Raw genomic sequence first — 27,560 nt, forward strand, 5'->3', positions numbered from 1 at the left:
AGCTGTGTCCACAACTCTCTGCAGTTTCTTGTGGTCCCGGGCAGAGCAGTTGCCATACCGAGCTGTGATGCATCTAGATAGGGTGCTTTCTATGGTGCATCGATAAAAGTTGGTGTGTGTCAAAGGGGACATGCCAAATTTCAAATTTCAAGTGCCAAAAGAAGTAGAGGCACTGGTGATGGTCTTGTCCATGGCATCTACGTGGTTGGACCAGGACAGGCTACTGGTGATGTTCACTCCAAGGAACTTGAAGCCCTCAACCCTCTCAACCTCAGCACCATTGACGTAGACAGGTGCATGTACACCGCCCCCTTTCCTGAAGTCAATGACCAGCTCTTTTGTTCTGTTGACATTGAGGGAAAGATTGTTGTCATGACACCATGTCTCTAAGCTCTCTATCTCCTTCCTGTACTCCGACCCATCGTTATTTGAGGTACGGCCCACTATGGTGGTATTATCTGCAAACTTGTAGATGGAGTTAGAGCAGAATCTGGCCACACAGTCATGAGTGTATAGGGAGTAGAGTAGAGGGCTGAGGATGCAGCCTTGTGGGGCACCAGTGTTGAGAATAATCATGCTGGAGGTGTTGTTGCCATGAGTTAGTGGTTGGTATTGTTCCTGCTTACTTACAGGATTGCCCCTCCCCAACTCCAGCACAGGATATTCCCCAGCTGAGGTACTGATGGGTCATTGTTTGCAGATAGTAAAAGTACAGTGGGGGGGGGGGTGCAAGGAAGAGTGCAGTGAAGATGTGCAATATAACATGGAGCTACGAAGAGTAATTAACCTATAGGCCTTTGGCCCTTCCCGATCACATTCAGCACCACTTCTTTGTCCCATTCCCACCCCTGAAGAAAAAATTCACCAGCTCCCCTCACCTGCCTTCCCTGCCCCCTGACAAGCAACCTGCCTTCTGGTCTACAACACACTAGACTGAGGCTAACAAGGCCAGGTTAGGATGGTCCTCAGCTCAGTTCTTTTCTGTTGCATCATACCAGCAGACCACCCAAAAACAAGCACTGACAAAGTTAGCCCTCACTAGTTTTGTGATGTGAACACAGGAAACGAGATCATACAATACAAACTTCAAAAGTGGCCAAACAAAACACAAGCAGCAGTGCAGCTGAACAAAACCAGCCACAAGGTTATACAAGTGGTAGCCTTAGAGACTACTTTCCCACTTAGCTAGAGATGAAAAGTGGCGGCCAAACTTCTCCAAAGGTCCAGATGAAGGCCTCGAGCTGAAACGTCAACTGTTCCTTCCCCCCGCAGATGCTGCTCAACCCACTGAGTTCCTCCAGCAGGTAGTTTGTTGTTCCAGATTCCAGCGTCTGCCGTCTCTTGTGTCTCGGCCGAATGTCTCCCTCAGTTTCCCTCGAGATGTTTGGCCGCCATCTTTACAGACTCCCTGAGCTTCCATTAAAATACAATGAATGAAAATTTGGCAACTTCTACAATGGGAAACCTACGTGCTGCTGGATTACCACTGTGTTGGATGCAGAGAAGTCATAAAGGAGAACAAAATGATAAAAATCTTAATTAAAAATTAAATGCATATAAATTATGCTTAATTACCTTGTGACGCATCGTAATCCCCTTTTCTTAGCTGTGGTGTAAATTAATCTAAAGCAGATCAGTGATAATGAGATGTATATCTGCAGTAAACTTTTTCTTCAAAGCAGTGCTTGTTTTCTCAGTGCTGCTCACCTCTAAAGAACAAGGGATATTATTAAACAAGACAGACAAGGAACCATCCTGAAGGTGGTAATTAGACAACAGTGGTGACAGTGAGTCACCGCTGCCCTTCCAGCCTTCCCATGACTTATAAAGTTTTCAACCTGCAGTGCAACAGCACTGAAATGCCATCCTATTAATATATGTGCATTTTTAGTGCTCAGATCATATAAATCTGTTGATATTTTAAATGTCATTCTATATTTTCATCTTGCAAAGTTTTATCTCTCGCAACAGAGATCTTCAGAATTCCAATGGAAATATTTCATTTTGAATAATTATGTACAGTTACTTTTTATCCTTTATCCTCCTTTCTCAGGCTTCAAAAGCAGCTTTGAAAAAGGAGAAATCTTAGCATATTCCCCAATGGAGATCTGACTGAGACTTTTGATGCCTTTCATGCTGTTTTCATTGCTGCCGTGTTACATATTAAAATTAATTAACACTCCTTCCACTTACTAAAATTAAATCCATGCCTAAGTGAAAAACAGCAGCACAGCCATCTTCTTGCATTGAATCTTTTTGCTCTTGTCATTGTTCTTTCAACCATTCTGCAAACAGAGCAACTGCTGGCCTGGTCTTTTAAAATTTGCCTCCAAATATTCAATGTGTCTCTAGGAGACAGTCCTAATGGGAAAATGCGGGTAATATGCAAAGTGCTTGTAACCATGTTAATACTTTTCTTATTGGAGCTGGATTATTTTTGGATGTGTTCAGGTTTTCCAATACTCTGCCAGTCTCTTTGGTCTCCTCATGAACTGTTGATGTTTAAGTGCCCCACAAGGGTCCATGGTCAGTAGCTTTAAGAGCTGGTTGAGAGTCTATTTGGAATTCTCTATAGTTGATGTCAGTGTTAACTGGTTACCATAATTAGCTTTCCCCTCCATAATTAGTGCCCCGGCTTGGATATCTGTCACTGATCCTTAGCAACAATCTGCTGGAGGAACTCAGTGGGTCAAGCAGCATCTGTGGGGGGAAAGGTCGAAACTCTGCATTATTTTCCAGTATCTGCAGTCTCTTGTGTCTCTATCACTGATCCTTTACTGTCATCAGTTCAAAGTCCACCAACACCCTTACAACATCGTAAAGGAGTTACAACAACTCCATACAACATTTTATGAGTAAACTCACCACCTGGACATCAATGACTCAGGAAGACCCTGTCAAAGGCATAAAGGCATGGGCAGAGGCTGCAAGGAAATACAAAATAACATTACAGTGCAAATAGTTAAATGCACAAAGCATGGGAAATAAATTTGGTGAGCTGCAAGCTCAGATAGCTACATGGTATTATGATAAAGCAGACTAAGATAGACTGATAATAAATATTACTGGATACCAAGTGTTCATGACAGATAGGAAAAGAACAATAAATGAGTGGGTTTGACAGTATTGATTATGGACAAAATAGCAGTGCTAGAGAGACAGGTTGTCCTTGAAGGTCGAGGATAGAATCAATATGGTCAGGGTCAAGAAACAAGTTTTGATGCCATTACACTACTGGGGATATTCTATAGTCCTCTAGTCAGAGGGAAGAATACAGAGGCGCATATTTGCAGGGAAAGGACAGGGGGGTGCAAGAACCACAGAATGGTTGGTGAGGGAACACGTCAATGATCCTAATGCAGACTGCAGTATCAATGGTGCGAAAAGCAAAGAGGGGGAACAATTTCTGTACTATGGTCAACAGAATGTTATTGATCAGAATGCATTCGATCTAATGAGGAAGAAGGTATTTCTGGATTTATTTCCAGGAAATGAACTGGGTTCACATTCAGGGATAAATGAACAGTATCATTATATTTAAGTTAGTTATGGAAAAGGAACATGAGAACAGAAGATAGGAGCAGGAACAGGCCTCAAGCATGCCTCACCCTTCAATAAGATCACAGCTGATCTGCGCCTAGGTCTCATCTCCTCTTCTGTGCCAGTTCCCCATCGCCATCAATTCCCTGACCCTTCAAAAATGTATATGCTTCTTTAAGTAAACCCAGTGACCCAGGGATTCACCAGGCTCTGCAAAAGAAAGTTCCTACACTTCTCAAAGGAAATATCTAAAGTAAAAATGCTTAACTGGACCAGAGTCATTTTTAGTGAGTTGAAAACAGACCTAACCGGGGTAAAGTGATGGTGAAGATTGGCAGGCAAAATGGTATTTAAACAATGGGCAGCTTCTAAAAAGGAGATGGTCCGAGTACTTAGTCCAGGTTTAATCTAAACAGTTTACATTTTGATTGACATGGATATAGCATGCCATATAGTCTCTTCTTGTGCGGTATGTTTCTGTGAAAGTAGTTTCCAAAACAGAAAAGACCACACAGTGAGTAGAAAATATAGTACACTGATTTGAAAGAAGTAAGAATAGATCTTCCCAGTCTTCTGACATACCACAAGCTCCTGCCACTTTGTATGCCTTACTTTTCAATTTAACATTATCCTTGATCTTCTTTATTAACACAGATTATGTCTCTTTCTAATTTGAATAAACTCCTGCTGAGCTTTATGGACCAGCTGCTTGAATATCTACCACTGTTCATCTACCAAACTGTCTCTTAATTTGTTTACCCAATTCACTTTAGACAACTCCACCTTCATACCATTATAATTACCCTTATTTAGATTGAAGACAGTGGCTTTGATCCCGTGTTGTTCACCCTCAAACTGCATCTCAAATTATTGTCCCATTGTGGTCACTACCTCCTATGAGATACTTAACCAAAATATCCTTTTAATCCTTCCTCATTAAACATGACCAAATCTAAAATATCCTGTTCCTGAGTAGGTTCCATAACATACTGCTCTAAGAAGCAATCCCTAATGCACTCCACAAATTCTTTTACTACGATACACAACAGTTTGGTTCTGCCAATCAATACGTAGATTAAAATCTCCCATGATAAAGGCAATTCCCTTCAAACATGCACTAAATATTTCCCTTTTTATGCTCCACTCTATAGAGAAGTCATTATTATTGGCCTATAGAATACTCCCACCCATGTCTTCTTTCTCCTGCTATTCATGGTTTCAACCCAAACCAATTCTGCATAACTTTCCACTGCCTCTATAATAACACTCAACACTGCCCTGTTACCTTCCTTGATTAACAACACTATTCGCCTCCTTTTCCTTTTTCCCTACTAATCCATTGACCGCAACTTAGTCCATGGCCTTCAATGTCTTGTAAATTGAAGTGCCTCCGGAAACTTCTTAAATGTTGTGAGAGCCTCCTTCTCCATCACCCTCGCAGGCAGTGTGTTCCAGATTCCAACCACCTCCTTGATGGAAAAATCTTCCTCAAGTTCCCTCTAAACCTCCTACTCCTTACCTTAAACCTATGCCATCTAGTTTTAAGTACCTCTGCTACAGACTCACTATGCCTCTCATAATTTTGCATCCCTCTATCAGGTCCCCACTCAGCCTCCTCCACTCCAAGGAAAAAATCCAGCCTATTGAGTCTCTCCTCAAACACTCATTCCCAGGCAAAATCTTGGTGAATCTCTTCTGCGCTCTCTCCAGTGCAATCATGTCCATACTATAGTGTTACAACCAGAACTCAACATAATATTCCAGCTGTGGCCTAGTCAAAGTTTTTCATTGTTGTACCATAACCTCCCTGCTCTTATATTTTATGCCCCACCTAATAAAAACAAATATGCCAGCTTAACCAACTTGCCTACCTGTTCTGTCACCTTCAGGGATCCTTAAAGTTTGTACACCAATGTCCCTCTGTTTCTCAATATCCCAAGCATCCTACTATTCATTGTTTATGTCCTGTCCTTATTAGTCCTACCAAAATGTACCAACTCACACTTATCAGGATTAAATTCCGTCTACCATTGCTTTGCCTAACTTATGGTATTCATCAGAATGACCTTGCAGCCAAAGACTATACCCCTCATTATCAAGAACAGCACTCACAAACTTACTAAATTAAATTGTAAATTGGTGAATTGATTTATTATTGTCACATGTACCAAGGTACAGTGAAAAACTTGTCTTGCATACAGTTCATTACACAAGTATATCTCTTACATTCACAACCAAATTGTTAGATTGTATAACAAACATCAGGTGTCCCAGAACCAGTCTCTGTGGGTACTCTACTGATCACAGGCTTCCAACCACAGAAAGAGTCCTCCATCATCACCCTCTCCCTCCTATTACCAAGCTAATTTTGGATTCAATTTGCTAAGTTGCCTTGGATCCTGTAGGCTCTCACTTTTTGGACCAGTCTCCATGTAGGACCTTGTCAAAGGCCTCACTGAAGTCCATGTAGACTCCATCACTTCTCTCATCAATACACTTTGTTACCTCTTTAAAAAGTTCAATCACATTGGTTAAAGAGGATCTATCTTTGAATAAGCTCTGCCTTTCCAACTCTAGATTAATCCTTTCCCTCAGAATTCTATTCAGTAATTTCCCTACCACATTACCTGGCATTTCCCTGCTTCCCCTGTGGTATAAAAGTACCACATCTACTGTCCTCCAGTCATCTAGCACCTCACTTACAGTCAGAAAAGATTTAAAAATCTGTCAGACCCTCCGTGATCTTCTCCCTTGCCTCCCATAACAGATAGATTACTGTCATGCACCCCCAGCAAAGTGATCACTCCCTCTTTGTTTCTGTCCTCAATTCATTTGACCTCATTTAAAAAGCCTTTGAGTATATCTTCCCTCATTACTGCAGTAAGGAACTCATTAATCAATATTCAATGCCACCTCCTCTTCTACATACTCCTACCCCACTCCATCTCATGTGTAGATTTTATACCCTGGAATGTTGAATTGCTAATCTTGCCTTTCTTTCAACCATGTCCCTATAATAGCAACAATATTTTCTCGTGTACTAATCAATGCTCTCAGTTCATCTGCCTTACTAGATTCTTTGCATTAAAGTAGATACAATGTAGCTCTGCACTTCTCTCATGTGCCTTATCATGTCTACACATGCTCTGCCTACTGGAGTGACTTCATTTTCCTTCAATATTTGAATGTAAATGGTATTTGGTTTATTATTGTCACATGTACCGAGATACAGTGAAAAGCTTTCGTTTGCGTGCCATCCAGGCAGATCATTCTATACATAAGTGCATTGAGGTAGTACAACAGAAGAAAAACAGAATGAAGAATATGGTGTTACAGTTACCGAAAAGTGCAGTACAGGTAGACAAAGTACAAGGGCCATGACAAGGTAGATTGTGAGACTGAGGTCCTTTCAAGAGTTTTATAACGGCAGGATAGAAGCTGTCCTTGAGTCTGGTAGTACGTGTTCTCAAACATTTGTATCTTCTGCCTGATGGAAAGGGGGAGAAGAGAGAATGACCAGAGTGGGAGGGTTCCTTGATTATGTTGGCTGCTTACCCAAGGCAGCAGGAAGTGTAGATGGAGTCAATGGAGGGGAGGCTGGTTTCCATGATCGATTGAGCTGTGTTCACAACTCTCTGCAATTCCTTGCTGTCTTGGGCAGAGCAGTTGCCATACCAAGCTGTAGTGCATCCAGATTGGATGCTGTCAATGGTGCATCTGTAAAAATCGGTGAGGGACATTGGGGACATGTCGAATTTCCTTAACCTTCTAAGTAGAGGCACTGGTGTGCTTTCTTGGTCATAGCGTTTCTGTGGCTGGACCAGGACAAATTGCTGGTGATATTTATGCCTAGGAACTTGAGGCTCTCAACCTTCTCCACCTCAGCACAATTGATAGACAGGGTCATGTACTCCGCCCCACTTCCTGAAGTCAGTGAGCATCCCTTTTGTTTTGCTGAATATCCCTCCCTCTCCTCAAATGTACATCTATTCTGTGCCCCATTTCTTACCAACTTACTCTCGAACACTTTGTTTTGCTTTTTATCAAATTTTTGCTCAGCATTTTTTGCTACTTTTTAAAAAATCTACACAATTCTTTAGGCTACTACTCATCAGAAAAAAAAACACTTCTATTTCTAACTTTAACCTCTTTAGTTAACCTCTGGCAGAACACTTTTCCCTTGGAGCTTTTATCTCTCGTGGAGTGCAACTTTGTCAAGGACTTTCAAATATATTTTGATATATGTGCTATTGCTCATCTCATCCATTTAATATTTAATCTAATTCCCTATCCCCTTTAAATTGCTTGCATACCAATTAACATTAAGTGAAATGACAATCTTTCTTCCCCAGAAAGTCCCTTACTATGAAATTATTCTGTTACACAACGCAAGTTCTGAAATTGCCCGTGGCCTGGTTAATTCCACAATCTGTCGCTCCCAGTAGCTGTCTCGAATATACTCCATGTGTGTTCTTTGCTACGCTTCTCCATCATTAGGCCATCGCCTTTGTAACAAGCTTTTTAGTTCTTCATATTCTGTCCAATAGATGCTGTTAGGTCTATAAATACATCTACGTTATCTGCCCTTTGCAATTGCTGAGACTATGAGTGTTGACAGTGGTATTCCATGAGGACAGACATGATTGAGCAATTCCATCGTCCATTGACCTTGCTGATCACATTGATGCACGTGGCTCGAGTTGAACTGAAGCACATAATTCATGTGTGACTATCAACCACTTCCTGCAATTCTAGCAGACGTGCCTTGTTTCAGTTGGGAAGAATTGCTGTAATTTCTTTCATAAATCTGTTTCTTCAAGTAGACTTTTAATGAAATTGACATTTTAGCTGTACAGTTAACTGTTGATTGTAGACATATACCCTAATCCACATTTGAATACCCAGTGATTCCAATTTCCGATGCTTTTGAACCAAGGCCATTCCTGACTATTGCCCACACATTTTCCTTTATCATCAGGGTTACCGCTGCCCCTGCCTCCCCACTCCAAATCCATTTTCTTTTGAGAATGGCTCACTCTGGTTTATTTGGTCTCCTAACACCCATGTCTCTGAAATGATTAATTCTAACCCATGAATAGCTATTTGTGTCACCAGTTCATCCACATTCTAGTAAGCGGCATTTAGTAATGCACATGGACATGCATTAAATGGAGAGATACAGATCATGTGCAGGCAAGTAAAATTAGCAGACATTGCAAACCAAAAGAGACTGTTCCTGTGCTTTTCTTTATATAAATACAAGCAGCATTTCTGCCAAACATTTCATAACTTCACATTTCTGTTGATACATCATACTAAAGTCTCTCTTCCTGCTTATTCACATATCCTTGCTAAGTAACACTTGTCATTACTTCAATTACTTTGTGTAACGTCAAGACAATTCTTGTTGCAACTTGCACCTCATGCCAAAACCCTAGGGCTAGCAATTCCCATTCACAACAGTTGAAAAGTGCAAATGAGTTTTAAGTACCCAGACTACATCAGCAGCAAGCTCCTAGAAATAAATTCCTAGAATCAGCCCTCAATCAACTCTGAACAAAGTCATTAACCATCACAAAAATCCATCCCATCATAAGTGATGAGTTATTGGATGAAAAATGGTCAGGTACCATTTGTAGATATATTGAGTTGACATTTCAGGTTAGGAGAAAACTTCTGTACAAAGAAGCAAACAAAATAAGTTTCAAGTTGAGTACATTGCCATGTTGATAAACTATCAAGTCATCTTGACAGATTTCAGATTTAATGAGGAAATGTACAGAGAGAAAAGCAAAAGGGATATGTTAAAGCTATGACACTGTCCAGACAGAAGACTGCTACTCAGTTACTTTGGACCTTGCTGGAACAGGACGAGAAGCCACAGATAAAGGAAGAACACAGGTCATCATACCTGGAAGTGCTTGACAAAGCAGTCACAGTCTGCATTTGGTTTCTGAACTGTGGAAAGGGAAACGATGAAAGAGTAGCTATTGCATGGGGAAAGTGCTGCAAGGGGAGGTGGTTGACAAAGAACAAATCTGGGAGTTATAAAGGGAGTATGGAAGATGTATTATTCCATTTCGAACTGGGGGTAAGTGTGGAAGCCCTTACTTCTAGATTGAGACACTTTTTGAAAACTAGGCAAGATCACAGGAAGAGAAGGTCACTTTTGCAATGACCCAAATTCAATAGTGGAACCACCATGAGCAGCAGAGGGCCTGAGAAAGTTCTTAGCTATTCTGCAGTTGACCCTGTTGGGTATTAAGGTTTGCTGCAGGCAACCTAGGAAGTGAGACAAATTAAAAGGATCATTTGCAATGCACTCCCAGCTGCAATACTGGCTGCAGAAATTGGTTGGCTTACACACTTGCCCCCAAACATGATTTATATCGTAGTCTTCATCTTGTGTGATCATGAAGATCACAAGACAAGGGAGCAGAAGCAGGCCATTCAGCCCATCAAGTCTGCTCCAAGGAAAAGGGAAAAAAATGAGAAATGGGGACTGGGGGGGGGGGCGAAAGAAGAGAAAAAAAAATATTCTAATCCCAATTTTCGGCCTTATCCCCATATCCCTTGATGCCCCTACTATTTAGATATCTATCTCTTCCTTGAACGCCCCCACTGCTGTGCCTGGCAAGGAGTTCCACAAATTCACCACTCTCTGGCTAAAGAAATTTCTCATCTCTGTTTTGAAATTGTACCCTCTAATTCTAAGATTGTGCCCTCTGGACCTGGAGTCACCCACCAAGGGAAACAGCCTAGCCACATCTACTCTGTCCTTTCCTATCAACATTTTAAATGTCGCTATGAGGTCCCCTCTCATTCTTCTGTACTCCAGTGAGTACAGTCCAAGAGCCAACAAACGCTCATCATACGTAAGCCCTTTCATTCCTGGAATCATCCCCGTAAATCTCCTCTGAACCCTCTCCAACATCAGCACATCCTTCCTAAGATGTGGGGCCCAAAACTGCACACAGTATTCCAAATGAGGCCTCACTAGTGCCCCGTAGAGCCTCATCAACACTTCCTTACTTTTATACACTATACCTCTCGAAATGAATGCCAACTTTACCACTGAGCCAACCTGGTGGTTAACCTTTAAGGTATCCTGCACGAGTACCCCCAAGTCCCTTTGTACTTCTGTACTTTGAATTTTCTCTCCTTCTGCCCACATATTTCTGTTTCCAAAGTGTACAACTGCACATTTCTCAACATTGAATCTCATCTGCCATTTCCTTGCCCATTCTCCTAAACTGTCTAAGTCTCTCTGCAACCTTCCTATCTCCTCACTACTCCCTACTCCTCCACCTATCTTGGTGTCATCTGCAAACTTAGCCACAAAACCATTTATTCCATCATCCAAATCGTTAATGTACAAGGTAAAAAGGAGCGGCCCCAACACCAACCCCTGCAGAACACCACTAGTAACCGGTAGCCAACCAGAACAAGATCCTTTTATTCCCACCCTTTGCTTCCTGCCAACCAGTCCATGACCTCTCATCTTATTAATCAGCCTCTTATAAGCACCTTATCAAAGGCCTTTTGAAAGTCTAAATACACACCCTTATCCACCCTACCTGTGATTTCTTCAAAAAAAAACTCCAATAGGTTGGTCAGGCAGGATCTTCCCTTTACAAAACCATGTTAGCTAGGACTGATCTTGCCTTGCACCTCTAGGTATTCCATAACCCCATCCTTGAGGATAGATTCCAATAACTTTCCCACCACTGACATCAGACTAATAGGTCTAATTTCCTTTATGCTGCCTCCCTCCTTTCTTATACAACTGAACTACATTTGCGACCCTCCAGTCCTCCAGAACCATGCCAGAATCTATTGATTCCTGGAAAATTATCACCAATGCCTCTGCTAGCTCTAAAGCCACCTCCTTCAGAACCCGGGGATGCACCTCATCTGGTCCAGGAGACTTAGTCTTTAGCCCATTTAGTTTTCCTAGCGCCTTCTCTGAAGCAAGCATTAGGGCATGGATGATTCAAGGTTGGGCTAGATGAAGGCAAAAGATTTTCTCCCAGGATAGCTTTCTACCATGCCATCACCCAGCACAAGGGCAAGTTAACAACTTGTATGCAAAGCTGCAGTTAAGTTTTTTTTTTAAAAAAACTCTCCCACCTCTATAAAACCACTAGGATAGGTAGAATGTGCACCTACAAAGTCCTGTAGTACTAAGCATTTCTAGTCAACATGTATAGGTTAGATTCAAGAATGATACCTGTCCACCCCAAAAGTCCCTCATCAATTTCTATTTCCATTTTTGCTCTTGTACTCAAACCCCACAAGTTGGCTGACACTTCTACATTACAGATGTAACTAGCTACACTGCATTTGAAGCATAGTATAAAGTATCCTGGAATGAGCAGAGTCTCAGAGTCAAAAGGCAATACAACATCAATGGATGTTGTTTTCAGATATTCAAACCTTTGATCTGATATTAAATTCTTTAAGTGGTCAATACTGCTAGGAGTCCAGTGAAATCCAGAATCATTTCTCATAGTAAATTAGAAACAGACAAAGTGTTCTGTAATTCCTTGAAACATACACATCATAAATGATACAAAATTCTTTTATTAACACATTTTAAAAGGAATATAAAAGGAGTTAAATCTAGCTTAGACAATGTTTTGTTTCAAATGGAAATAAATCTAATTTATACAAAGTGAAAAAATAGATGCCCCTTTGGAGGAGGGGATGTGCTAAACATGACAGTCAACAATATATTTTTTAAAGTCAAAACATCTGTGCAAAGAACCTGATCTGTACATAAACAGATGGTGTCTCATTGCTGCTACATTAAGGCAACCCTATGAACAATACATTTGGAATTCCTTAATAAAGTGACAGTTTTATGCTTAGCCTTAAAGCAGCTAGAATTGCACACAAATTGGTCTTTTAGCAAGTCTTTGCATCCGAAAAGATTCTACTGACCATACACTCGAGGTATAAATATCTAGTAATCAAACCATAACAATTCTATACTTGCTTTCATACTTGAAATTTGTCATTGCTACAAATGTATAACCACTGCAATTGCATATTTCAGAATTAAAAGGACCTTTTCTGTTGTAGACACCCAAGATCAGAATCATCTAAAAGTGTTTAAATACAATGTTTTTCACCTTACAATTGGTTTTAGAAAGATGAATAAAGCTATTACACACTTCAAATGATTCTGCTCCATTGCACCAATGTTGCTAAATTGAGGCATTACACTTGTGAACTACAAATCAAAAAAGTTTTAAAATCTTTAAAAAATGAAAAGTGATCAGCACAATATAAAAGTTCTAATGTCATGGATGGGTAATCCAAGAAATAAGGTATTGGCCAGGCAGTGTCATTGTTACAAGATCTTCAAATTACAAGCTGCTGCTATAGCAGTTATAACAATTCAGGTCAACTGATACAAAAAAAAAGCAATGGGGTTTGAAGGGTTTTAAAATTGGCTAGTCTGTTAATACCATGTGTGACAGAAGTTCCGGTCCCTTGGATTATCCATTGTTTTCTTGCAAGTCTTGACAAACTTCCAAAATGCCAGGAGATGCAAACAAACAAGCTGGTAATATTTGCATTGGAGAAACTGAGTGTTTCCTGTCTTCTGTAGTGTTAGCTTCAAAAACCAGAGGTGCTGAACCCTCAAATTTGTTCAAATTACAGTGAGGTTAAGTAGACTGGCACATGTGGGCAGGAACACATGTTGAACATGATCAATTTCAGAACGACAAACTGGACAAGCCTGTGGAAAAAGATAACTGCTGTTTTTAAATATGAAAGAAATTAAAACTTAAAGCACAAAACACTGATAAAGCAAATGTAAAAACTGTCCTTTAGAGAAACCAAAATGGAAACATTCACACTCCACAATTCACTGAATATTTCCAGTTTTGTTTCAGATGACCTACATTTGCAGTATTTTGTTGTAAAGAAACAGGGTAGGCTTGATGCCTTGAGCATTTCTACTTTCTCCTGCCCCACCTCATCGCCTGATAATACCACTGTACGTACTGCGTATGTTCACTAACTTTAAAAAGCATGTCCAACTATAAAAAAGTTAGAATTCTCTTGGGACTAGCTGCTAGATTTGACCCAGAGACCACCACATGATAATTGTATCTCTAGTGACACCAAATTACTCTTCCCTTCATTTGTTCATTCCTCAGATGTCACATATCAGCTAATGTAGTACAACCAAACTGCAGAAAGGGCCAAAATGACATCTGAACAAAGCAAATTTATATAGTGGATTTAGTATAATGGCTACAGGTATTGTTCCAAAAGACTGCAGGGTTACTAATGTTTTATTACAAGGGAGAGGCCAAATAGCTACAGACCAGTAGCTGCAACATGCATGCCAGGCATATGATTGGAAAGCAATAAAATAAAAAGAATGAGAATAAACCAAACCAAGAACAGTTAGTAACAGAGTAAGAGGAATGGTGTGTCTGGATCAATCTGAATCAGAAATCATGGAGTGCTAATGAAGGGACCACATTTGGTGTGCTGTAAAAATTATAATGTTTGACAAGGCAAGTCCATGGATTTGAGAAGTGTAAAGGATTAATTAACTGGCTGAGTGAGCTAAAGCAAAAAGCACTGGTTGATAGGGGTTTTAGGTGGCTGGAATGTTAAATGCTCTTTTGTGCCATGGGGCTCAGTGCTAGGTCCTTACAACACTAAAATTGCTTTGTGGTTGGTCATGTAAAAGTTAGACTTCAGGAATGGACTGGTTAGATGGTCACAAGAGTGTCCAGTGGAATTCAAATAAGTGGAAATAAGGGATCTTGGAATGCATGCCTGTAAATCCCTGAAGTCAAGACAGAAAGCAGTTATGGAAACATACAGAACATTTTTATTGCACCTCAGTTGGCAGAAGGCAAGGTGGGTGAAGTACATTAGGCCATAGAGTGGAGTCTAGTCCAGATCACTACACCACAGGAAAGATTGATAGCATTAGTGGAGACTTATGATGTTGCCAGGCCTGGAAAATTAGTTATGGAGACCAACAAGATTGAGGTTGTTTACTCTGAAACAAAGACTGAGGGAAGATTTCAGATGAATAAGATTACAAGGACTAGATAGGGAGAACAGGAAGGAGCTTTAGAAAATGAATCTGTGCCCTCCACACCCACCCCCCCCCCATTAATCTCTAGGATAGAAGGATGAGAAGAAACACTTTCCCCAAGTGGAACAGCAAGGGTTTGAACTCAGCCTGAAAGTCAGGAATCCTATGGCTATGGACTACAACAGACATAAATACAAAGTGTGGAAGCTGAAACTGTTTAATTTTTGTCCAGCAAGGTTAATGTTTCAAACACCTTCCTGTACCATGAGATTTTACAATTCTAGCAAAGTATACCAGGACTTGACAGGAGCATTAAAAAATTTAATACAAGACCACAAAGCAGTAAGATAAAGAGCTGACGTAGCTCAGCACGTTATAGAAATGAGCCTCCCCTCCATGGACTGTCTATACTTATTGCTGCCTCAGTAAAGCAGCTAGCATAATCAAAGACCCCACCCACTCAGGACATTCTCTTCTTGCCTCCCATCAGGCATAAGTTAAAAGCCTTAAAGCACATACCTCCAGGCTCAAGGACAGCTTCTATCCTGCTGTTCTAAGACTATTGAACTGTTTCCCCAGCACAAGATGGACTCAACCTCAATCTACCTTATGACCTTGCACCTTATTGTCTACCTGCACTGCACTCTGCAGCTGTGACACTACTCTGCATTCTGTATTGCTTTATCTTGTACTACCTCAATGCAATGTGTAATGAATGGATCTGTATGAACAGTATGCAAGACAAGATTTTCCACTGTACTTCAGTACAAGTGACAATAATAAACCAATCCAATGTAGGGCTTTGCTTCACTAATGGAGCAAAGAGGGGTGCAACAGGTCAAGAGTAATCAAGGGTTTAGATGGTGGTTAGATTCTAAAGTTAAAGCCACTAAGCAGTTTAAATAAATTTTAAAAATTGCTATTTAGTGAACCTTGTAAGGTAGCAATTACTCACTTAGAATACCCCACCTGCATCTCCCAACCCACAATCACCAAGGGCAGCAGGGGCAAGGAGACACTACCACCTGCAGGCAACCCTGCAAGTCACACACCATACTGAGTTGCAAGGATTGAAGGCCCTTTATTGACACCAAGTCTAAATGCTAGATCTCCCTCCACAATAATTTGGAGGGAGCACCTTCACCAAAAGCATTGCAAATGGTTCAAGGTAGCAGCATGCCATTGCCTTCAAAAGCAGGGGGTGATGGGTGGACAGTGTGATGAAGAATTAGGATAAACTCAAATAGATAGTGGCTACAAGTTTGCCAGTAGAAAACTGCAATAGTTTTAAATGAAAAAGGGAGCACAAGAGACTCAGATGACTAACAAAAGGAAGACAGGCAATGTTATAAAGCATTTCAGAGATTAAAATTACCTGCAGTTGACTAGCACAAGTATCACAACAGACCATGTGCCCACAGGGACAGAAGGCTGTATTAATCTCTTCACCACAACAGACCATGCACAATAGTGCTTCTTTAAGCTTCCGAAGCTTCTCTTGGAGTATCTGGCTTTGCTGACAGCTTAGTCCTTCACAACTATTACAATTCAGTTCAAGGTCTGAAGATTTAAGTGGAGAATTCTGGCCATCTTGATCACTGCTTGGAACAAAGTCTACAATGCCAGCATTATATAAAGCTCTTCGCGTATGGTCATAAACTTCCTTGGATGTGCGTTTGATGTCAAAGACGTATTTCTTGCCAAGATTAATGTTTTCATTGAGAAATAAAGAGGCAAGATGGCCCTTGAAATCTCTGCTATACTGCATCATGACAGCATTTGTGACAGTATCACACCTGAAAAACAGTTGAATATCAGAAATTAAAAGTTCTGAAAAGAGGCACAGCCCATACCAGCAAGTACGCAAAGGCACCAAATAACAGTTTCATGAAGTCTTAACCTATTTTAATCCATAAAGCAAAAATATTCATAGGTTTCTCTGCCAATTAAACATAACTGCTTTAAGAACTTAAAGCTGAACATCTGAATTTTAGCAAACCAAACAAATTGCAACAATAGTACCTCAATACTTGATTTCACAAAGATAAATGACAAACCAACCACAAAAAGATGCAAAAATTCCACTACAGATAAATAATTACAGTTTATATATAAAGCATGATAGAAATCTTACCTGTAAAACGCATGGGTTTCAGTTATTGCACGGTAAAGGGCACTTGCTGCTCTGGTGCTGATCAATTTCAGCATTAGTACTACACTGCCCAACTCCTTGGTGATGGTTAGGTAAACATTTTTCCCAGATTGGGTTGCCATCTGGATAATAGGATACGAAATCCTGCAAGATCAACAGCATAGAAGTGATCAAGTATGTTTAATGAAACACTGGTTTAAATTCTGTGGTTATAATAATAGCAAAACATTTCAGTGCATACCATCACTAAACAGTAACTTGATGGTTAGAACAAGCTTCTACATTACTTCCAGGAAAGAAATATCAGGAAATTCAAAATTCAGTTACTTATGCATTAGGCCCAGCAAAAAAATAAAGCCACCCTTTTATGGGGCATGGGAGCTTAAAATGTTTAATCAAAACTCAAGGCTGAAAGATTGAAAATCTGTAAACTCTAGACTTCTGTAGAAGATTTAAAATGTATTGTCCTTCAACTTTTAACTTATTCATGCAAGTTTATTTCCAGATATGGAAATGTTTAGCAGATTGTTCAAAAATATACAGCGTTCTAATTTGGCATCTGTCAGAATTCTTTCACGTATTGGCTGGTCACTCAGATGCCTTTACTGTTGTTGAAGTAAAAAGCAAGATGCAAAGATTGCTGGGAAAGTAAACCAAGGATGAAGTCTGGAAAAGAATTAGTTTGGTTAAGTGAATAAACAAAGGAAATGTGATGTTATCCACTTGAGTAGCACAATAGAAAGCAGACTTAAATTTTGCATTGAGTGCCCTTGTACAAGGAAGCAAATTACTTCTACACCAGCATACCAAGGCAATGTGGTCTTTAATGCAAATAGGGTGGAGTACAAGAGTAAGGAAGTCTGGTTGCAAGAGATGAGACAGGATATACACTGGCACTCCCTGGTGGAGAAAGATGACACTATCCAGAGTATACTGTCACTTGAAGAGTGGGAATTTCTCCTCTGCAAGGGGCTGCGAATCTTTAGGAATTCCATACTTGGAAATGCAGATGCAGAATTGTACATTCCAGGCCAAATCTCAAAATAAATCGGCAATGACATTGAAGAGCTGATCACAGTCAAGTGTCCAAAGGGTCTACTATATTAGAATGTCCAATAGACACCAAAATTGGATGACAGCAAGAGGAAAAAACCACATCACAGGATTGCTTTACCTACTGCAAAACCCAGGCCATTAATCTCCTTTATGACCACACATTTTTATGGTACTCATGAAGATAACACTTCACTGATGATAGCAGGTGGAAACCAAGATGAAAAATCCCTTTCCAAAAATCTCAACTAGCTGCCTTAGCCCTCAATTAAGAAACAATCTAGTAGAGCCTAAAAATTAGGCTACTTTAAAATATTAACTGTCAAGATCAATTTTTTGGATCAACATTAAGTTTAAAAAATAGTTCAGGTAGATAATACCATTTACCTGTTAATTAGAGTCAAGTCCTCTTTGCAGACAGATATATCATTTGGCCCCACACCAATTACCATCTTTTGTCCATCTTCATCTTTTACAGGATGCCACTCCACACCATAGTGCTCTAGTGTACATGCAATCTGCAGAACTTGATATTCAGCTGTACATCGACTCATTCCTTCCAAACCCTTATGTTTGGCAACAATACTGTTGAAAGAGTAGTGTTTGAATAATAGGCAAAATGTTATGATATGCAATGAGTGGAGAGGAAAGGGATAAAATAAGGAACAGTGAACCTTTCAACCTACATGAAAAAATTGCACTAAAGCCCTTAAAAACAGTTCTCATTCACTACTAATTCTGAAATAGCCAAAAACCCTACCCAAGACCACAAAATACAGAGGATTGTGAATACAGCCCAGTCTGAAACCAGCCTCCCCTCCATGGACTGTCTACTTTGCTGCCTCAGTAGAGCAGCCAGCATAATCAAAGACCCCACCCACCCGACATTCTCTCTTTGCCCCCTCTCATCTGGCTGAAGATACAAAAGCCTGAAAGCACATACCACCAGGTTCAAGGACAGTTTCTAATCCTGCTGTTACAAGACACAATGGTTCCTCACTATGATATGACTCGTGACCTTAATCTACCTCATTATGACCTTGCACTTTAGTCTACCTGCACTGCACTCTGTAGCTGTTACACTATATTCTGCATTGTTATTTTTACCTTGTACTACCTTGATGCATTGTGTAATGAATTGGTCTGCATGAATGGTATTAAAGACATTTTTCTACTGTACTTCAGTACATACAATAAACCACTCCCAATAGCAGCCAACATAATCAAAAACCCTCCAACTCCAGATATTCTTTCTCCCCCTCCCATCAGGCAGAAGATACAAATGCCTGAAAGCATGTACCACCAGGTTCAAGGACAGCTTCTATCCCACTGTTAAAAGACTATTGAATGACCTCAATCATATTTGTCATGACTGCCTTTTGTCTGCCTGCACTCTCTGCAACTAACTATTCTGCATTCCATTGCTTCTCCTTTTTACTACCTTGATATATTGATGTTATGAAATAGTCTGTATGGATGGCATGCAAAACTAAATTTTTCATGGTACCCCAGTACATGGGACAATAATAAACCAATTGCTAAGTTGATCAAGGTTCATACTGAAGTCCATTATAATCTACTACAAAAATAAGATGCGAAGTAGAGGTTCTGAAGGGTCTACACAAAACTTGTACTTTATATTCCAATAACTTGGGAAGGAGAATAGTTTGCAGCTTTCTACAGTCCATTTACCTGTTTAAAATAGTAGCATTTAAGTCATTTGCACAGAGGTCTTCATAGGAATACTTGGCAGTGTTTTGGTTGTAGTCTCCAAATTCCACTTGTGCTAGAAGTGCACTCAAGGTCACAGCCTGCTCTGGTGAACATTGTAGGCGCCCCCCTAGAAGGTCATCTTGTATATGCATGAAGAACTGGTGCCTGGAGTTTAGAAAAAATCCAGAAAACTTAAAAATCCAGATAACTGATGATACAGCTTAGAATACAAAGGCATTTTAAATAGTTGCAAAATTCAGTTTATGGACCATTCTCAGAACAGAGCCCTTGCAATAACCCAGGGACACCCTGCACTGGAATTGCTCCATTGAACAAGAGTAAACTGCACATCCAACTTCTACTCCAAAGATGCTGATTAGGGAGGGGGTGGTGTTAGGATTTGAGGGAAGAAATAGATTGAGAAATAGGTATACCCAACTTCAAATCATCATGCAAATACTGCAAGACAAATTCCTGCATTAAAGCATTGTTCTTTAATCACTAATTCCAGCTGTGAGAAACTCAGCTAGTACCACAACAAACTAGATAGCTTATCAGTCAAGGCCTATTCAGTTAGATCACTGAGTTCCATTCCATAAATCTTCAGAAATTGAAGTTTTGAGAATGGACTAAACAGTTTGATAAAAAGCAAATTCCTTTTTAACAGCATTTAAGTAATCACTGCAAAGAGCACTCATTTGGACCTGACCCCAGCCTAACCTAGGAACAGAATGCCATTTGGATTTCCTTAAACTACACAAAGCAAAGTTAAAAAAGTTCCAAAGTTAATTGGCATTAATGAATTTTTGCAGGCAGGTGTGGGAGCAGTTTAATGCCACTTCCCAATAACCCTTACCAGACAAGAATTCAGTAAAATAAATTAGCCCCAATGTGCCTTAAAAGGTACAGCATCAAAAGTTCAGCTACAAATTGTTTTTCTATCTGCCTAGCTATTGATTTAAAATGGAGGCAGACTGCACATAGTTGGCAAGTAGGCAGGAAAACCAATTTTTTGTTAGATGGCCTCACAAAAAACCTGATGACAGCAGGATATAGTACATGGGGTGCTGGACAAAGATCCAATCAAAATGATAAAGAGGCAGCATGAATTATGACTCAGGTTCACAAGAGATTAAAAATTGACTCCAGGAATCAAAAATGATAGAACAAAAAGGCACTTTTCCCCCCAAAAAGCATGGTTACAGCATTTGAGATGCTTAATTTAGAATTATCTTGAGCACCTTGGTTTTAAAAGTCAAGACGACCAAGTGTGCAAGAGGAACTATGTAATGTGAGGAAGCTGGTTTTACATCACTTAGCCAGAGGCTCCAGCACTTCAACAATTCAGAGGTAACTCTTAGTCAAATGCTAACAATGTAAACAGAAGGTTACTAGAGGGCAATCTGTATCAAGCAGTAGCAGTAACAATAGCTGCCTCTTAATTGTACAAGTGAGACCAGAAATACCCAAACAGCATAACCACTTAACATTTAAAGACCCACTGATCATTAAAATCCATTCCTATGCAAATCAAAATGTAGTGCAAAAAATTCAAAAAAGTGCAACTTTATATTCATTTAGTAGGCTATGATTTCAAAGTGCCTAGAACAATCCAGATGCCCAATTTTTAAACTTTAAGTATCTTTTGCTTTTCTGCATTTAAAACATAACCATACACAGAAATCCTACTGCACTGGTCAATTTAGAGCCAACATAGGCCACCTTCACAGGATGCACCTCTTTCCAGCATAGATCTTTAAGAATTATGATCACTGTGGGCCTTCAAATAGCAACTAAAATAAAAACAATGGAAAATGCTGGAAACACTCAGACCAGGTAGGAACATCTGATTGGCATTTCATCCTAAACAACTCCCTCCAGAGATAATGAGTATTTTTCTCTCATTACTTGCAGTAGCACACTAGGTTTTTTCTGGTTTAAAACAATGAGTGTAAAACAAGAGCACAACGTAGAGCAACTTCCACAATCCTAAACAGAAGATAATCTCAGTTGTATTATCTCACTTTCTGAAAGAGGGAAAAAGATGTGAATCAGTCAGAACTCTTTGCAGTTCAACCAATAATTGTTTAAGGGAAACAATACAACATTTGGCAAGGCTGGTTATTACCTCATTTAGCCGGAGGCCACAGCAGAAGCATTGCAGCTCACTCCCAGTGAATAGTCTCTACACATTCTCAGTAAGAATCAGAACTGTACAAGGGATTGATTACTAGGTTCATAGGATGTTTATTTGTGACAATTAAGAGCCAGTGTATAATGCAACCAGAATCCTAATTTCATAGTTTAGAAACTAAATTACAGGAAGACCAAATACACGTGGCAATTAACAAGTGCAAATAAACCTTATTTTCAGGCCAAGACTTTACTAAAATTCAGGTCTCAATTTTAGATAACCAGCCATTCTGGTTTGTACTAAAGCCAGCACTAGTTTGTGCTTGTAGTGTTCTATCTACAGATGCTGCCTGACAATTCTTTCTAAGATGTGCCTTTATTTCATCTGCAGTTTTGCCATTCATTACCCAACACACATCTACAATGTCATTTTCAGTTCTTCCCTCCCCAACATGCACTTCCTCCGGACAGATCAGTAAACCTTCATTCCCTTCTAGTCAGTGCCACCATTTGTCTCATTTAATCCCCTGCATGCCATTCTAGTCAGACATTCATTTGCTCTCTCCACAACTTAAAACAAGTTTGAATTCTAACTTCAGTTTTAATGCAAGATCGATCGAAAAAATGTTTCTGTCCGACCCGTTGAACAGTTTGTTTTTATTTCAGGTTTCCAGCTCTTGCTGTTTCACTTTAAAAGTCTAAACCCGATTCCGATTCTTTTCGGTACATCACCCTCACTTGCGTCTCACTAAAAGGGAAAGTAGAACATCAGCCACGAGCACTAGGACCCAGAAGCCGTGTCTGATTGCAGTGCAAAGACTGGTTCCTACCACAATGACCTGCAATAACACTCAGCAATGAGGTTACCATCGGTCATCCGTAAACAGTACGCAAAGTACTACAAGAAGCCACTTGAACAAGTGGCAACACTCAACAACAAAGACACGCGAAGTAAAAACTTAATCCACGTATATTTAACATAAATCAGAAGTTTGCATATTAGAGACAAGAGACTGCAGATGCCGGAATCTGGAGCAATGTTTGTTTTTGCAAGTTTACATACCTAGTTTGCTCCTGCAGCAAGAGATGAGGCTCGACAAAAAATTTGACTCGCAGTTTGAACCTATAAGGAGGCATCCCTTCGATCTGTTGGGAAATTCTGTTTCTCAGGTTCAGCCAGAGGGTTTCCCCTTTGTTCGCGGAGTACTGCAGCCCCAAATAGTCGTCCTCTATGATCCCGAGCCTGTGACAAACCTGGCGAGGAAGCAGATGGGTTGTTTACAGAAACTACAAAACAAAGTGAACCACTACCCAGGCTTTCCTTAATTTAAACCCGTCAGTTTTAATTCACAACAGCTTGCACCCTAAATATTACCCACAGGACAAACCAAGGCAACAAAATACAAACTAGGGTAACAAAGCAGCGATTCGGTTTAGTTAAGAAGTTAAGCACAAACTAGAAAGCGTGCAGATTGTTAAATTCGGTCTCCACGCTGAAGGAAACATTGCACAGACCGAGTTTCCGCACCAAGCACCTCGGCTTTAACGCAGACACCGCCCACCAGTGTGACCACTCAGACCCGAGGCGGGGAACCGCGGTCGGCGGGGTGACCGGGGACGGAAGCCCCACACCGCCCCGGGGGGAGGTGGCCTCACCTGCTTCAGGCAGTCCTCGCCGTTGGCTTTGGGATCCACTTCCACCTCCATCACCACCGAGTCGGGCCTGGTCACGTAGCACAGCATCGCGGCCGCCCCCAGATCGCTCGCCGCTCCTTCCCCTGCGCTGCTGAAGCCCCGACAGCTGCTCACGGGCAGCCAGGCCCAGGCCGACCGACCCCCGCGCGATTTCAGTGCCGGGTCTTTCCTCTCGCTTCCCCGCCGCCTGACCCCGATCTCTTGCCAACGCGGCCTCAGCCTCTCTCGCCGTCCGGCTCCCTCCGACCTCCTGCTGCCGCGGTGCTTCGCCCAGCCCCAAACCTCCGGCCTCCCCACCGCTTCTGTCCGCGCGCACCTCCCGGTTCCCCTGGCAAATACTCGGCCTGACGTCACCCGCGTCCAGCTCAGCCAATCGGAAGCGCTCGCCGCCTCTCCCTGCCCAATCGGGAGCCTCCTCCACCGCGAGTCCTCGGAGCAGCTAGTGCGGGGTGGGGGCGGGGTCAGTCGGTGCGGGGTGGGGGCGGGGTCAGTCGGTGGGGATGGAGGGGGTCAGTCGGTGCGGGGGGGCGGGGTAGAGGTGTCAGTCGGTGGGGGCGGGCGGGGTCAGTCGGTGGGGGGGTCAGTCGGTGGGGATGGAGGGGGTCAGTCGGTGGGAGGATCAGTCGGTGCGGGGTGGGAGGGTCAGTCAGTGCGGGGGGGTCAGTCGGTGGGGGCGGGCGGGGTCAGTCGGTGCGGGGTCGCTGCCTCTCCGGGCTCGCCTGCAACTGTAGTGACTGCTGCTCTTTCACAGAGATCGCCTCCGAGCTTGTGGGACTTCCTCCCTTTATTTCCGCCACTGGAGATCTCTTGCCCTCTCTGTGGGAACAAGGAGTACACACGCATAGGCTAGCTCTTTAACCATGATATCATTATTTCTCAAGGCTATCAAATTGGAAGGTTAACTCTCTCGCTCCATAGATACCACCTGAAGTGCAGAGTATTTCCAACACTTCCCATTTATATGAAGGTGATAGTGATGGAAGACACTGGAAGGTAATGAAAATAACATTATTGGGAGGTATGCTCTCAAAAGAATGTTTTTTTTATTTCTTCCTCTCTGAAAAAGAAGACTCACTTCTTTAAAATAAAATCTGGTGGGGTCTCGATGCCTTTCTCAATGGAATTTCTTTCAGTTAGATCCGCCCAACTTGCATTATGTTATTTTCATTGTCTTCCATCACTATCACCTTCACATAAAGAGAAAATGTTGGAAATACTCTGCACTTCAGGTAGTATCTATGGAGCAAGAGAAAGAATTAACGTTTCGGGTTGATGCCTTACACTTTCAACATCGACCTGAATTCAGGTCGTCGACCTGCGATATTACCTCTCTGTCTCTCTCCATGGACGCTGCCTGGCCTGCTGAGTATTCACAGTATATCCTGTTGCAGATTCTGAGGGGTTTCTTTTGCTTTTCATGTACTATTGTCTACACCTTAATCAATGTACCAATTAATTCTTACAGTTAGAACATTTCTTCTACCTGATTTCTGTCTCTATCTCCTTCGTTCCCATTACTTCCATTTTATTTTTCTACTCTAGCAAGTCTAGGTTTCTCCCCCACTTCTCACTTCTCCTTTGTTCACTCTTTTACTGGTGTTTATCTCTTAGTTCACTCTTGTTTCTCTCTCTATCTTTCATGCGAGGTTTCATTTATCTTCTCTCCTGTTGCTTCTGTTTACCTTTACTTTGCTCGTTTATTTTTCTTTCTCATTGCCAGTGTTTAACACTTTTCTGTGGTTTCACTTTCTCTTTTTCGTTTGTTTACTAATTCTGCTCTTTGAGCCGTTTATTTCCATTCTACCACTTCCTGCTCATTTTCTCTCTCTCCTCGCCTTTCTGTGGTCAACCTTAAAAAGCATCAGAGTTGTTTGATGCCCCTGCTCCTCCAAAACCCATTGATCATTCCCAATGTGTAGGACTGGGGACAAAGGGAGAAATGAAGAATCTCTGGTTCCACTTGAGGCAGACCAGCAGAGAGAAAGACAGAGAGATCAGGTGAAGGAACGGGGAGTGGCAGTATTGAAATAAAATCAGGGTGAGAACAAAAAAAGAGCCAGGGAAACAAATGAAAGAAAAGTTTGAAAATATATGTTGTAAGTGCTATTTGTGCTCTAATCAGCAGAGAGAATAGTACATAAAAGAGAGGAAAGGGGTATCCTTTTGTAGACTAACCGATTTCAAAATTCATAGCTAAACTGCAGGCAGTGCATGTGAACTCAAAGATGTATTAAAACCCAAAGGGGATCTACACCTAGAGTGTCAAGTTGATGAGTGAATATACACATGCTGTTGAATTCCCAGTGCCCAATAGCAGTCATGAATCATTCATCTGGGACAGTCTACAGTGCCATTGGTATATAAGTCTGCACAACAAAGGATCGCTATTGGGCAACAAAAACTAACCTCAACCACATGGCCTTTGACTCCAGTGCGCTACCTGCACACAAGTGGACAACTTACCCATGAATCCCATGATGCCACTTGCAATATGTTAATGCAGAGCACTGGCTTGCTCAAGCAACAATTCCAGCTGCTGATCTCATCTGAAGGAGCCCTGCAGCATTCAGCAGAGGGTATTCTCAAGATTCATACTTTGTTTTATATTACAACTGTGCTTCATGAGAACTCACGAGATCCACCAATCACCTACAGGCCCCTGCCTCACCTCTCCCCTTCTTTATATTGGATCTATAAAAGTATCAACAAAGTTGGCCACCACTTCATTGCTGGAAAGATTGAGCACCAGGTTCTGCCCAAAACTCAGAACTGTCTTGCTCCTTGACATTGTACACAGGCTTTCTGGTAAGCTTGCCTGTACAGCAAGCTTTCACTATACACATGCATCAACCTTCTCCTATGTACTGCTCCATCCAAATCCCCTTCTGAGTCCTTTGTAGCAGAACCTACATACACCCTCACTCTCCACAATTTGGCACCTGAGTAACTGTATACTCTCTATCCTGGCTGCAGACTCCTCATGCATGGAGACAAAGAAAATGTAGATACTGCCTCTCAGCCAACCTCTACAATGAGCAGTGCCATCAAGCAATAGTGCTTCTTCATCTTTGTTCTCTTCATGTTCTTCAACTACTTCCTCATCAGACTGCACCTCTTGGCTGTGAGATAAAGGATGTACAATTGTAAGGTTGTGGACAGAATGGCAGGGAGGAAAGTCCATGTGCAATGCCCAGGAGCATGGTGGAGTCCAACACCACTCGTGCATAGGACTTTAGCCAGATATTGATGCTCAATCTTTACAACAATGTGGTGGGCAACTTTGTTAGCAAGCTTATGGACCCAACCAAGGGTTTGATGCATTGGTTTCAATTAAAGCACAAACAGAAGTCACCAAGCTTTGGAAGCTTCTTTAGGCAAGCATGTAAGTAGAAGGAGCGTGAATTAAGGGCAAAATGTGATGTCACAGAGGTCATGGAGAGATATGGCACAAAAACAGGCCCTTAGGCCTACTGAGGCCACACTGACCATCAAGCACCCATTTACACTAATCCTATCCTAACCCATTTTATTTACCACACATTCCCATCAACTCCTCCAAATTACACAGCTCATCTACCCACAGGGAGCATTTTACAGTCACCAACTCACCTATCAACTTGCATGCCTTTGGGACGTGGAAGGAAACCAGAGCTCCCAATGGAAACCCACACAGTCACAGGGTGAACATACAAACTCCACACAGACAGCACCAGAGGTCAGGGTTGAACCAGGTTTGCTGAACTGTGAGGCAGCAACGCTGCCAGCTGTGCCACCTATGTGGGAAGGAAAAGTTGTTATTGTGGATGCTGACATCCTTGAAGGTCTCTACCCCCATTATTGGTCACAGATTCCATCGTAGCTACTCAATTTACTGTGAGCATTCTTTCCCTCAGCAGGAAGTCAAGATGGGTAGTGGGATAAGAGTGGTGGAGGAAGTGATGTGGAGCTTGGAAGGATATAAGGTGATGCAATCCTCATCCCCCCTCTACTCACAGTAATGACACTGTTTATGTGCCACCTTCTCTTGTGAGAAAGACAGGGGTTAGTTAGTACGTTAGTGAATGTCTTGCATTATGTTTGGGTAATGTGACTGTTATGGTCGAATAGCTGATAGAGCAAACTGAGAGATGTAAGTGTGATGCTTAGTGTGGCATTAGTTATTTGAGGATGTAGTGGAGCAAATGAATACGAGATAGCAGC

The 27,560-nt window shown here is 41.5% G+C and overlaps 1 protein-coding gene across 2 annotated transcripts; it reads right to left on the reverse strand.

Annotated features, from left to right (window-relative positions):
- Positions 1 to 1,644: 1,644 nt before the first annotated feature.
- On the reverse strand, positions 1,645 to 23,808 carry mylipa (myosin regulatory light chain interacting protein a). 2 transcript variants are annotated; one of them, XM_052016894.1, is made up of 8 exons: positions 23,322 to 23,808; positions 22,729 to 22,919; positions 19,512 to 19,697; positions 18,207 to 18,404; positions 16,749 to 16,910; positions 15,990 to 16,410; positions 2,866 to 2,924; positions 1,645 to 1,709 (listed from the first exon to the last, which is right to left on the reverse strand). In XM_052016894.1, exons 1-7 carry the CDS (start codon positions 23,406 to 23,408, stop codon positions 2,898 to 2,900), a joined length of 1,272 nt encoding a protein of 423 aa, XP_051872854.1. In that variant the 5' UTR covers positions 23,409 to 23,808; the 3' UTR covers positions 1,645 to 1,709; positions 2,866 to 2,897. The 2 variants fall into 2 exon arrangements, with proteins under 2 accessions (XP_051872854.1, XP_051872853.1); XM_052016893.1 differs by lacking the exons at positions 1,645 to 1,709; positions 2,866 to 2,924 and adding an exon at positions 11,794 to 13,288 and having other exon boundaries at positions 23,322 to 23,807.
- Positions 23,809 to 27,560: the final 3,752 nt, after the last annotated feature.

Source organism: Pristis pectinata, chromosome 5 (assembly GCF_009764475.1).
Source record: "Pristis pectinata isolate sPriPec2 chromosome 5, sPriPec2.1.pri, whole genome shotgun sequence".
Lineage (NCBI taxonomy): Eukaryota > Metazoa > Chordata > Chondrichthyes > Rhinopristiformes > Pristidae > Pristis > Pristis pectinata.

Bases quoted from the DNA above. Each gene is read 5' to 3' on its own strand.
- mylipa (XM_052016893.1), bottom strand. From the start codon at position 23,408: ATGCTGTGCTACGTGACCAGGCCCGACTCGGTGGTGATGGAGGTGGAA. The intron at 22,920-23,321 runs GTGAGGCCACCT...CTTCCTCGCCAG, and splicing joins GCGAGGACTGCCTGAAGCAG to GTTTGTCACAGGCTCGGGAT. The intron at 16,411-16,748 runs GTAAGATTTCTA...ACTGTTTTTCAG, and splicing joins GAAACCCATGCGTTTTACAG to GTGTGATACTGTCACAAATG.